The following is a 12,877-nucleotide window of genomic DNA, read 5'->3' as shown; positions in this document are numbered from 1 at the left end:
ACCAAATGTTATTTCCATTTCTTTGGGTTCATTATTTTAAAACTTTTTACTGAAATATTTCAAACCTAACAGAAAAGGTGAATGATTTAAAGAACACCCATGTATTCTCACCATGTGGATTTAATGAATTAACATTTGGTATGTTTTCTTCAGATCTATGCATGTATGTAAATGTTAGATGCATTTGGAGCTTGTTTTGTTACCTCTTTGATCCCATCCCCTTCTTCTCTCCCCAGAGATAACCACTGTCCTAGAGGTGGTGCGTATTCTAGTTTGCGTTCTTGTATTTTTAATACGTATGCATGGTTTCAAAACACTACAAAGTACTGTCCTGAAACTAATACTGTAAATCAACTATACTTGAGTTTAAAAAAATAACTACTATTTTGTGTATGTAGTAACCAGCCACCAGAGGGCCCCAGTGGTCTCTCGCCTGATACCCATGGCCTTGTAGAGTCTCCCACGTTGAATAGTGCTGACTTACGTAAGTACCAGGCTATTGAGGAAATGCAGTGTGATTTCCCAGACCATACCTTTTGTCCATTTTTCTGTTATGTTTTGTGTTTCCCTTATGGATTTGTAGGTATTACATATTTTGAATACTAACTAATGATCCATTATGTATGTTTCAACTATCTTTTGTAGTCTGTGGTTTATTTTTGTATTTGATTATAGAGTCTCCTTGAATAAGCGTTTTTCATTTTAATTTAATCTCACCAGTCTTTCATAATAGTGTTTTCTGTGTCTTGTCTAGGAAGTGTCATAAAGATGCTCTCCTATATGTCTTTCCAAAAGTTAAAAAAGTTTGTTTTTAATGTTTAGGTGTTTAATCCACCTGAATTTCTTTTTGCTTATGGTTTATTTTCGGGTCTTGTTTTGTATGTGTATAAGTGTTCCTCCAAATACCATGTTTCAAATGCTACATGTCATTCGATTGCCATATAAATGCCTCGGTCTGAGCTCTCTATTCTTTTGATCTATTTGCTTGATCTCAAGCTAAGATTCCCTGTAACTTCCCCTGTTTGGGCTGTGTCATGAGTGTGATTTGTACTACTTTGGTTTTTGTGTGAGTTCCTCTCCCTGCCTCCCCCATGTATGTTTTTTTAAGTTAGAAAAAGCATGTTAGTTGATTTCTAATTTTATTTAATTGCCGTCAGCTTGGGCTAACCCTGATTTCAGGCACTGAGCCGTCTGTGGACACCTTAGTTAATTCCTCTACCAAACTTATAGCTGCTAATGTCGGAGCTCACAGGCCTGCAGCTCCGCTCTGCTTATAGTTTCTGTTGCCCGGTAGGGTCCACAGAGAAGTTCATCTTATTTTCAAGAGCAGCTTTTAAAGAAAAGCATCCCATTTTATATTTCTTTTTGCTCTGCTTCATGGGAGAGATTGGGGAAGAGCTCAGAGCATAAACATTTCTTAAAGACTTCAGAAAAAATTTTAAACTTAGTAGCTCATTGCCAGCTCTATACCAGCTCTATACCAACCTCAGAGGACAATTTATTATTCTGACTGATGTAAACTTTTAAAAGCCTCAAGAGGCTGAAGTCAATAAGATGGAATTTTTAGCATTAAAATAGTGTTTTTAGTTTAATTTAGTTTTAAAAGTTCCTAGTATGAAATATGCATCAGACACTATGCTGGGAGCTTTATAAACATTATTTCATGAAACCATATTAGCTCTCTGAGGAAAGTGATATTATTCCTATCTACAGAATAGAAAACAGGCTGAGATGAAATAATATGCCTGAGGGCCTCTGACACCAAAACTAATATGTTTATCTATAACATACCTAGCTACCTAGCTTTTGGTTAGACCTATTAAATTCCAGGTTGTGATTTTATTTACTCTTCTCATGCAATGGTTTATGTGTCAACTTGGCTGGACCACAGGGTACCCATATATTTTGGCCAAACATTCTGGGTGCTTGTGTGAGGGCATTTTTGGATGAGATTAACAATTAAATTGGTAGCCTGAGTAAAACAGATTGCCCTTCATAATCTGGGTGGGCCTCATTCAATCAGTCGAAGGCCTTGGAAACATAGCTCTTCCTGCCTGATGACCTGTGAACTGAGACATTAGCTTTTCCTGGTTCTACAGAGCTTCTGGCCTTCGGACTTGAACTAGGACATTGGCTCTGCAGGTTTTTGGACTTGCCAGCCTCCATAATCACATGAGCCAATTCCTTATAATAAATCTCTTTATATATGTAAACATATACATATATATATATATATATATATATATATATATATGTATATATATATATACACACACATTTGTTGAAAGCCTACCACATTCTTCATGTGGAAAACGTATTGGTATCATTCCGTGTAAGAACAGAAATGACTCAGACAAGCCATATTTTTAACAGAATTAAAGTTCGGGTAGTTTATTTTCAAAAGAAATATATATAATTATTCAATAAATTTGTTATGTTTTTGATTCCAGTATTTTCATGTTTCAGACATTTGGGGGGTATTTGAAACTACCTGAAAACATTTTATTCCTGTGTAGTGTTTTCAAATTATGAAAGCAAAAAATTTCAATAGCTCAGAGCTAAAAAGTGTCTGATGAACTTGCCGACCACATGAACAGAAGGTAAATTCATCCCCTGATGACTTTCTCTGTAGAGTAAAAATGTCCTGTAGGGTAAAACATGCAGATCTTTTCCCCCTGAAGTTCAGGTCCTGAATCAGTGCATTATGGCCCTTTTTTTTTCTTTTTCCTTAACTGCTTTATTGAGATATAATTTACATACCATAAAATTCACCCATTTAAAGTGTACAATTCAGTGGCTTTTCATATAACCACAGAGTTGTTTATCTACCACTACAATCAATTTTAGAACTTCTTTTTGCCCAAGAAGATACTCTGTACTTCTCAGGCGTCATCTCCCCAACCCTCTCACCTCAGTAACCTCTGATCTACTTTGTCTCTATGAATCTGCTTATTCTAGATATATCACGTAAATGGAATCATACAGTTATTTGAACTTTTTGTGCCTTGTTTATTTGCATTCATCATGTTATAGCATGTGTCAGAATTTATTCCTTTTTATGGCTGAATAATATTCCATCATATGTATACACCACAATTTGTTTATCTGTTCGTCAGTTCACGGGCACTTGGGTTGTTTCCATCTTTTGGCTGCTGTGAATAATGCTATGATGAGTATCTGAATACAAGTATCTGAGTCCTGTTTTCTTCTGGGTTTATACCCAAGAATGAAATTGCTGTATCATATGGGAATACTATGATAAGCTTTTGAGGAATCACCAAACTGTTATCTACAGTGACTGCATCATTTTACATTCTGACCAGCAATGTAGAAAGGTTTTCAATATCCACATCCTTGCCAATACTTGTTATTTTCTGTTTTTGTTTTTTTTTCAAATTATAGCCCTCCTAGTACGTGCAGTGTTATCTCATTATAGTTTAATTTGCATTTTCCTAATGATTAGTGATATTGAACATGCTTATTGGCCATTTATGAATCTTCTTTGGAGAAAAGTCTATTCAAGTCCTTTGCCCATTTAATAAATTGGGTTGCTTGTCTTTTTTGTTGAGTTATAAGAGTTCTTTATATATTCTGGACATTAAACCCTTCTCAGATATATGAATGAAACTTCTTTCATTCTGAAGTTTGTCTTTTCACTTCTTTTAATAATGTTTGTTGATGCACAAAAGGTTTTAACTTAGATGAAGTCCAGTTTATCCATTTTTTTCCCTTTTGTTGCTCATGCTTTTGTTGTTATATCTAAGAATCCATTGCCAAATCCAGGGTTTGGAAGATTTCCCATATTTTCTTCTAAGTGATTCATGTCATATTTATGTCATCAATTGGTTTTGAGTAAATTTTTGTATATGGTGTAAGGTAGGGGTCCAAATTCATTATTTTGCATATGGATATCCAGTTGTACCAGCACCATTTGTTGAAAAAACTGTTCTTTCCCCATTTGATTGTCTTGGCATCTTTGTTGAACATCAACTGACTGTTAAATATGAGGGTTTTATTTCTGGACTCTCACTTCTGTTCCACTGATCTAAATGTCTATCCTTGTTCTAGCTTTTCTGATTCATTCCTTTGCCATACTTTTATTCTCTCTTTATGATCTCATATAATGGTGCTCATTTAAAGCAAAAAGACAACTGGGAAGGAAGTGACAGAGAGGTGCTGTTTTGAGTTAATATCAGAGCTCTTTTTTCATAGTAATATGTTTATTGGCTCTCAAGTATACAGACTTGAAGAGAGGTAAGATGAGTTCTTAAAACAAAATGTCTGTACTTTGCTAATAATCAGACATTTTCTCTGATGCTAGTATACTGATTATTCCAAAACCGTAAACCTTTATTTAAGAGTGTCTGTGATTCTTACTTTTGCTGGTAAGCAAGACAGACAAAGCTCTACCTTAAACTAGGAGCTGCAGATGGACTTTTTATATTCTTGTAGTTAAATACAACTTAACACTGCAAATTGAAAAGATTCTATACTGTCTACTCCCAGGAATTTACTGCAGTGCCATGCACGTAGTGGGTACTCAGTAAATGCATGGTAAAAGAATGAATGAACCTTGAAGTAGATTTCTCTTAGTTTCCTATCCAAAATATGTACCAGTTTATACACATTATCAATATAATTTATTTCCCTTTACATGGGCATCAGTCATTTTGACTTTTTCCCAAATAACCTCATGTCCATGTAAGCTAATTTATTTTAGCCGTTATTATAAATTATTTTGTGGCATTTATTTTATACTAATAAATCCATCATAAAGCATCCCACAGTATTCTCTGTGTAGAAATAGGTTTCAGTCCGTTATGAATAGGAATTGAGTCTAGTTGATTGAGAAATGAATGATAATTCACAGGGGTCTGTGAAAAGAGCTGGCTTCATTAGCTCAGAAGGCATCTCCTGCAGGGGCCACATTTCTACCCAGATGAACGATGGAGCATATGTCTTCTGACTTCCTTTGCTGTCAATAGATCTTCTCTGTCTGTAGTTATACCAAAACTGATGGATCATTTCTTTGAATGGTCTTGTGGTCAGAGTATAGAGAATTGGGTTCAAAGCACTGTTGATAGGCAGAATAAAAATCACTACCCAAGACGTTATGGTACCTGGAAGAGAAAAATGAAATTCCTTGACTGTTTATGGATGTTTACAAGGTATGGACACACCTTGTCCTTGTTTACCCTAACCCCCAGCCCCCCACACTGACTTTTGAGTCTTAATTTTTTTCCCCTTGATGTCACATAATTAAATACCAAGTCTGTGTTTCCAGGATGCCAGTGTTTGAGGGAGGTGCTAACACTATCAAAAACCAGGTTTTTTTTTGCTAAGTAGCTTTTCTCGAATACATCAACAAAAGTATTCTATTGGGTAGAAATGTGTTTTACCAAGTGATTATATATTACTCGGATATGATTCCATCTTAGGAAAAACAATATTGTTTAGTATTTAAATCATACCTTTTCAAGTGTTTTACTTATTAGATAGTACATGTAATATTTCTCAGAATATATAAACTTAGCTTTAATAGATTTCTTTTCTGCTATTTATTTGATTTGAAAAACAGGTATGCATTTTTAGGCTTTTGACTAGATATTTATTTCAGTAAAAACATCTTTGGCTAACCTTATCTTAAAATTACTGCAGTATATATGCAACTACCTAATACTCAGATTTTTATTATAATTTAATTTATGCTCTCTTCCCTCTTTTACTTATAAAATGTAAGGCACTATCACCACCAACCATGGGATAAAGCAAAATTAAAGTTGTATGTTTATAAATTTTTAAAGTGTGAATATATATTGCAGTATACATACAGTTAACAGGATTTTATACATTTTTTATTGTGGTAAAATATACATAACATAAACTTTTCCATTTTAACCATTTTTAAGTGTACAGTTCAGTGGCATTAACTACATTCACATTGTTGTAAAACCATCACCACCATCCATTTCCAAAACTTTTTCATCTTCCCACACTGAAACTCTGTACCTTTAAACACTACCCCCTTCCCCTCCCCCCTCCTCCCCCTAATCCTGACAACTGCCATTCACAAACTTTTCGTCTCTGTGACTCTGACTACACTAATTATCTCATATAAGTGGAATCATACAGAATCTGTCCTTTTGTGACTGGCTTATTTCGGTAGCATAATGTTTTCAAAATCTATCCATGTTGTAGCATGTATCAGAATTTCCTCCCTTTAAAGGCTGAATAATAATCCGTTGTGTGTATATAACTCATTTGCTTTAAGCATTCGTCTGTTGAGGGACCCTCGGGTTGTTTCACTCCCACATTTTGGCTACTGTGAATAATGCTGTCATGAACATGGGTGTATGAATATCTGTTTGATTCCCTGCTTTCAGTTCTTTTGGGTATATACTCAGGAGTAGAATTGCTGGGTCACATGGTAATCCCATGTTTAAGTTTTTGAGGAACCACCATACTGTTTTCTACAGCAGCTGTGCCATTTTACATTCCTACCAGCACAAGAGTTCCAATTTCTCCATATCCTTGCCAGTACTTGTTATTTTCTGTTTTTGAGAACAGCCATCCTAATCAATGTGATGCGCCTTATTTTTAAATATCAAGAGTGCCTTCTTCTGTCATCTCTCACACTCTGGTGTAATGTTCCCTAAATTGCTATGTATTTCAGGAAGAAAAATTTCTTATGTTCTAAAAAAAAAAAAAATGAAGTAATTATTTGATAATCATTTTGACCTGTGTTCCTTTCTGGTCATCTTAAGCATGGGATTATCAGAATTTCAACACAGTGAGTATAATTTATTGGAATCATTGTTCCTTTGTTCCCATAGTCATTATGTTTTTTGGCATTTGTGGAAAAAATTTGAACACGTGGCAGCATCCAGCTTGCACCAGGAGAAGCTGTAGCCCCCGCCATGCTCTGGCTCCAGCCCACCACCCCTCAAGGCAGCAGCTGCCAGTGGCCCAGGAGAAGCCCTGGCTCACATGGGGCTCTGACTGTAGCCCCTTCATCTCCAACCCCCAAACCCCCACCAAGGCGACAGGCCTGACATGCCCTAGGAAAACCCTTGCCCCTGTTTGTTTCAGATTCAGCTCTCCCACCAAAACCACTGGGCATGTGCAGACCACATAGGGGTGCTCCCACATAAGGACACAAATCAAGCTCAGGATAGGCAACTGTTTTACCTAATTTCACAGAGACAAACAGAGAAAGTCAAACAAAATGAGATGACAGAGGACTATTTTCCAAATTAAAGAGCAAGATAAAACCCCAGGAGAAAAACCAAAAGAAGTGGAGATAAGTAATTTACCTAACAAAGAATTTAAAGCAATGGTCATAAAAATGTTCACCCGCCTTGGGAAAGGACTAGAGGATCACACAACTGTAACAAAGAAACAGAAAATGTAAAAGAGAACCAATCAGAGCAAAAGAATACAATAACTGAAATGAAAAATACACTAGAGGGTATCAACAGTAGAGTAAGTGATACAGGAGAATGAAACAGAAGAATCCTTAGCAACCTGGAAGACAGAATAGTGTAAATCACTCAATCAGAACAGCAAAAAAAAAAAAAAAATGAGGATAGTTTAAAGGACCTCAGAGACAATGTCAGGTGTACTAACATTTGCATTATAGGGTTCCCAGAAGGAGAAAAGAGAGAGGAAGGGGGCAAAAAATGTATTTGATTAAATAATGGCTGAAAATTATTTCATTTAACCTGAAGAAGGAAGCATCTGATCCAGGAAGCACATAAAGTCCCAAACAAAATGAACTCAAAGAGATCCACACTAAGACATATAATAATTAAAATGGCAAGAGTTAAAGCGAGAATTTTAAAGGCAGCAAGAGAAAGGCAAAGAGTCACAAGGGAAACCCCATGAGGCTACCAGCTGACTTTTCAGCAGAAATTTGCAGGCCAGAAGGGAGTGGCATGATATATTTAAAGTGTTGAAAGAAAGGAAAAAACCTGTAATCAAGGATACTGTACCTGGCAATGTTATCATTCAGAATTGAAAGAGCAGCAGCAGCATAGCACAGTGAGATCACCTCGGTGCTTTGTGGTGACTTACAGGGGTGGGATAGGGAGGGTGGGAGGGAGGCTCAAGATGGGGGGGATATGGGGACATATGTATGCATATGGTTGACTCACTTTGTTGTATAATAGAGACTCACACAGCATTGGGAAGCAATTGTACTCCAATAAAGATATATTTTAAAAAAAAGAGTTTCCCAACAAGCAAAAACTAAAAAAATTCATCACCACTAAACCAGCCTTACAAGAACCATTAAAGGGACTTTCTTAAGTGAAAAAAAAAAAAAACCGTAATAAAAGGTAAAATATATAAAGGAAAAAAATCTTACCGATAAAGGCAAATATAGAGTAAAGGCAGTGGATCAGGTACTTAAAAGAGCTAGTACTAAGATTAAAACCAAAAGTTTGTAAAATCAAAATCAACTCTAATTACAATAAACAGTTAATGGATACATATAAAGATGTAGAATATGACATCAAAACAAAACTTCAGGGGGGAATAACAATGTAGAGCTTTTAGAATGCATTTGAACTTAACTATCAGTTTACGTGTGTGTGTGTGTATATATAATATATATAATATATATATAATATATATATAACATATATATATATATAATATATATATGGCATGGTAACTACAAACCATAAAACAACAATAGATACACACACAAAAAAGGGAAAGGAACCCAAACATAACACTAAGGAAAATGAAGGGAAGATGCTAAAAGAAGACAAGAACAGAGAAGAACTACAAAAACAACCAGAAAACAAGTAACAAAATGACAATAAGTACATACCTACCAATAACCACTTTAAATGTAAATGGACTAAATGCTCCAATAAAAAGACATAGGGTGGCTGAATGGATTAAAAAACAAACCCCATCTATATGCTAGCTACAAGAGAGTCACTTCAGAGCAAAGATACACACATACTGAAAGTGAAGAGACGGAAAAAGATATTCCATGCAAATGAAAATGAAAAGAAAGCTGGGTTAGCAATACACATATCAGACAAAATAGACTTTAAAGAGAAGTGTGTAACAAAAGACATAGAAGGGCACTTATATAAAGGGGTAAACCCAAGAAGAGGATATAACATTTGTAAACATATGTGCACCTAACATAGAAGCACCTAAATATGTAAAGCAAATATTATCAGACATAAAGGGAGAAATTGACAGTATTAGAAGATGGTAGGAGACTTTAATACCACACACACATCAAGGGCTAGATCATCCAGACAGAAAATCAATAAGGAAACAGTGGCTTTAAGAGACACATTATACCAGTTGGACTTAATAAATATCTACAGAACATTCCATTAAAAACAGGAAATTAGGGCTTCCCTGGTGGTGCAGTGGTTGAGAGTCCACCTGCCGATGCAGGGGACATGGGTTCATGCCCCGGTCCAGGAAGATCCCACATGCCGCGGAGCGGCTGGGCCCATGAGCCATGGCTGCTGAGCCTGCGCATCCGGAGCCTGTGCTCCGCAACGGGAGAGGCCACAACAGTGAGAGACCCGCGTACCGCAAAAAAACAAAAACAAAAAAAACCTCCCCAAAATACCAGGAAATTACACATTCTTTTCAAATGTGCATACAACATTTTCCAGGATAAATCACATGCTAGGCCACACAACAAGTCTCAGTAAATTTAAGAAGGCTAAAATCATATCAAGCATCTTTTCCAACCACAATACTATGAAACTAGGAGCCAATTACAGGAAGAAAAGTGGAAAAACACAAGTGTGTAGACTAAACAACATGCTACTAAAAAACCAATGGGTCAACAAAGAAATCAAAGAGGAAACAAAAAATTACCTTAAGATGAATGAAAATAGAAACACAACCCTCCAGAATCTATGAGACACAGAAAAAGCAGTTCTAAGAGGGAAGTTTACAGTGATTCAGGGACACCCCAAGAAACAAAAAAAAAATCCCAAATGGACAACCTAACTTTCTAATGAAAGGAACTAGAAGAAGAACAAACAAGGCCCAAAGTTAGTAGAAGGAAGTAAGTAATAAAGATCAGAGCAGAAAGAAATGAGATAGAGACTGAAAAGTAGTCGAAAAGATCAGTGAAACTAAGAGTTCGTTTTTTGAAAAGATAAAATATTGCTAAATCTTTAGCCAGACTCATCAAGAAAAAAAGGAGAAGGGATCAAAATAAATAAAATTAGAAATGAAAAAGTAGAAGTTACAACTGATATCACAGAAGTACAAACAATCATCAGAGAATACTACTAACATTTATATGTCAACAAATTGGACAACTTACAAGAAATGGATAAATTCCTAGAAACAAAAACTTACAAGTGAATCAGGAAGAAATATGGAAAAAGGTATTCCATGCAAATGGAAATCAAAAGAAAGCCAGAGTAGCAATACTCATATCAGACAAAATAGACTTTAAATGGAAGACTCTTACAAGAGACAAAGACTGACACTACATAATGATCAAGGGATCAATGCAAGAAAAGGATATAACAATTATAAATGTATATGCATCCAACATAGAATCACCTAAATATATAAGGCAAATATTAATGGACAGATTTTTTATTTCTTTACAGGAAGAAAAAATTCATACCTGGTATTTCTACCTGAATCAATGAGAGAAATTTCAGTATAAAGATGGGTATCCAGCATAATGCATCGGTAAATACAATAAAGAAAAAACGTTTAGCAAGGATCATCTCTTTCCTAACTTGATTCCGTACTTCGGTTGCTGTTATGGCACTTTGATGGATGCTGTAAAACATGCTTCCATATGAAAAAACTATGATGATAAATGCTGCTAAGTTAATACCTATGAAGAACACAAAGATGATGATTAATGAATAAGAACATTCTTTCAGAACAAGCAAACATACCCTTAGCTGTTATTGTAAAGGAGAAGATACAAAGACCACAATGTGTTTTTTGTTCTTTGTAAGAATTACTAAGGCACAAAAATCATTAATTAAAAAAATTTAAATATTGTTGAAGCTATAAGAATGATGAGGGCTTCCCTGGTGGCGCAGTGGTTGCGAGTCCACCTGCCGATGCAGGGGACACGGGTTTGTGCCCCGGTCCGGGAAGATCCCACATGCCGCGGAGCGGCTGGGCCCGTGCGCCATGGCCTCTGAGCCTGCGCGTCTGGAACCTGTGCTCCACAATGGCAGAGGCCACAACAGTGAGAGGCCCGCGTACCGCAAAAAAAAAAAAAAGAATGATGAAATGTTTAATTTTAAAATGGCATATTAAAATTAGATTATAGTGATTCAATGACTATCTTGGGCTTATTAAATTAATCTGTCTTGTGTTAATTTTTTTGCTAATTCAATTGCTTTGTTATATTTTGAGAATATTTTTCACAAGAAGACATACTTGGTTGTCTGCTCCCAAGCCAAAGACTTGTGTGGCTACTTTGAATTTGTTCATATTATAAAGGCAAAGAGTTAAAATATGTTTTGCTTAGTATTATTAGGGTGATTGCATGAAATCCAAGTGTTTAGCATCTTGTCTTTTATTAAAGTGTATCATATAAGAATTAATATGATGAAGTGGTAATTTAGAAAAAATAATCCCTTTAGGGGATTCTGATACAATCCACCCTCAATGTCCATTCTGGTTAGAAGATCTGAAATAGAAAGTTGTAAATATTAAAAAGCATAATGAGATTCAGATTGTGATTTATTCTAGCATTTGAATGAAAGGGCTTCTAATACAGAGTTTCTTACCGAGAAAAATAGCCACTGAATAAATCTGGGCTCCAATACTTTCTGTATCTTCTGAATGAAGAGGGAAGCATACCCCATTGGTGCCGTAGTAGTTTTTGAAAAATCCTTTATTGCTCAGTGGAATGAAAGCCACGATAAAACCGATAATCCAAATGAGAATCAGAACTGTAATGGTTCTGCATTTTCCAGGTCTTAAACATCTGAAAGGATATACAATGCAGATATATTTTTCCACTGTCAGAAATGTTAAAAGTAACACTGATACTTCTGTGGACAGAATGGCCAGGGACCCCAGAAGCTGGCAATGAATACTCTCCATCCACAGCTGTGCGTGCTTGTTGTATTCTCCTCGAAACTTCAGGTCAAAGGCTCCGATCACAAACAAATAGATTCCCATCAGGCAGTCGGCACCTACAGGGATCAGTGAATTTCACAAATTTAGAGAAATAAATAGGTAAGATGGAATTATCATTAAGCAGAATTAAAAAAAATTATCTATTTATTTTTGGCTGCATTGGGTCTTCGTTGCTGTGCGCGGGCTTTCTCTAGTTGCGGCGAGCAGGGGCCACTCTTCGTTGCGGTGCGTGGGCTTCTCATCATGGTGGCTTCTCTTGTAGCGGAGCATGGGCTCTAGGCGCACGGGCTTCAGCAGTTGTGGCTCGCGGGCCCTAGAACACAGGCTCAGCAGTTGTGGTGCACGGGCCTGGTTGCTCTGCGGCATGTGGGATCTTCCCGGACCAGGGCTTGAACCCATGTCCCCTGCATTGGCAGGTGGATTCTTAACCACTGCGCCACCAAGGAAGCCCCAGAAATATTTTTAATATTAGCCCCAAATAGCCAAGTTCCTTCTATCTTGGGGGCGGGGGAGGGAAGTTTTATTCTAAGAGTTCATTTATGGGTAAGGACCACTTCATCAACTCTCCCTGCTAAGCACTCTTACAGCATCCTCTGCAGCCAATTATGTAATCATTCCTCTGTTTTCGACTAACACACAGTCTGTAAGAGCAGGAATCCTGTCTGTTTTGCTTTCTGTTCTAGTCCCATCACCTAGCAGTGCTGAGTAAATGAGTAAAATGCATGAGAATTCAATTAGGGACAAGATTGGGATGTTATAA

At 36.4% G+C, this 12,877-nt stretch overlaps 1 protein-coding gene across 4 annotated transcripts in view; it reads right to left on the bottom strand.

Annotated features, from left to right (window-relative positions):
• Positions 1 to 4,818: 4,818 nt before the first annotated feature.
• RXFP1 (relaxin family peptide receptor 1) overlaps positions 4,819 to 12,877 on the bottom strand; it is a 68,252-nt gene continuing 60,193 nt past the window's right edge. For all 4 annotated transcript variants that reach the window (XM_060093746.1, XM_060093736.1, XM_060093756.1 and 1 more), the window contains 3 exons: positions 11,763 to 12,173; positions 10,631 to 10,849; positions 4,819 to 5,120 (listed from right to left, as the gene is read on the bottom strand). In XM_060093746.1, the coding sequence (XP_059949729.1) occupies positions 4,819 to 5,120; positions 10,631 to 10,849; positions 11,763 to 12,173 (932 nt within the window). The remainder of the gene's footprint in view (positions 5,121 to 10,630; positions 10,850 to 11,762; positions 12,174 to 12,877) is intronic.

The sequence above is a fragment of the Mesoplodon densirostris genome, chromosome 1, assembly GCF_025265405.1.
Source record: "Mesoplodon densirostris isolate mMesDen1 chromosome 1, mMesDen1 primary haplotype, whole genome shotgun sequence".
Taxonomy (NCBI): domain Eukaryota; kingdom Metazoa; phylum Chordata; class Mammalia; order Artiodactyla; family Ziphiidae; genus Mesoplodon; species Mesoplodon densirostris.
This window is presented reverse-complemented; position numbering and strand designations above follow the sequence as displayed.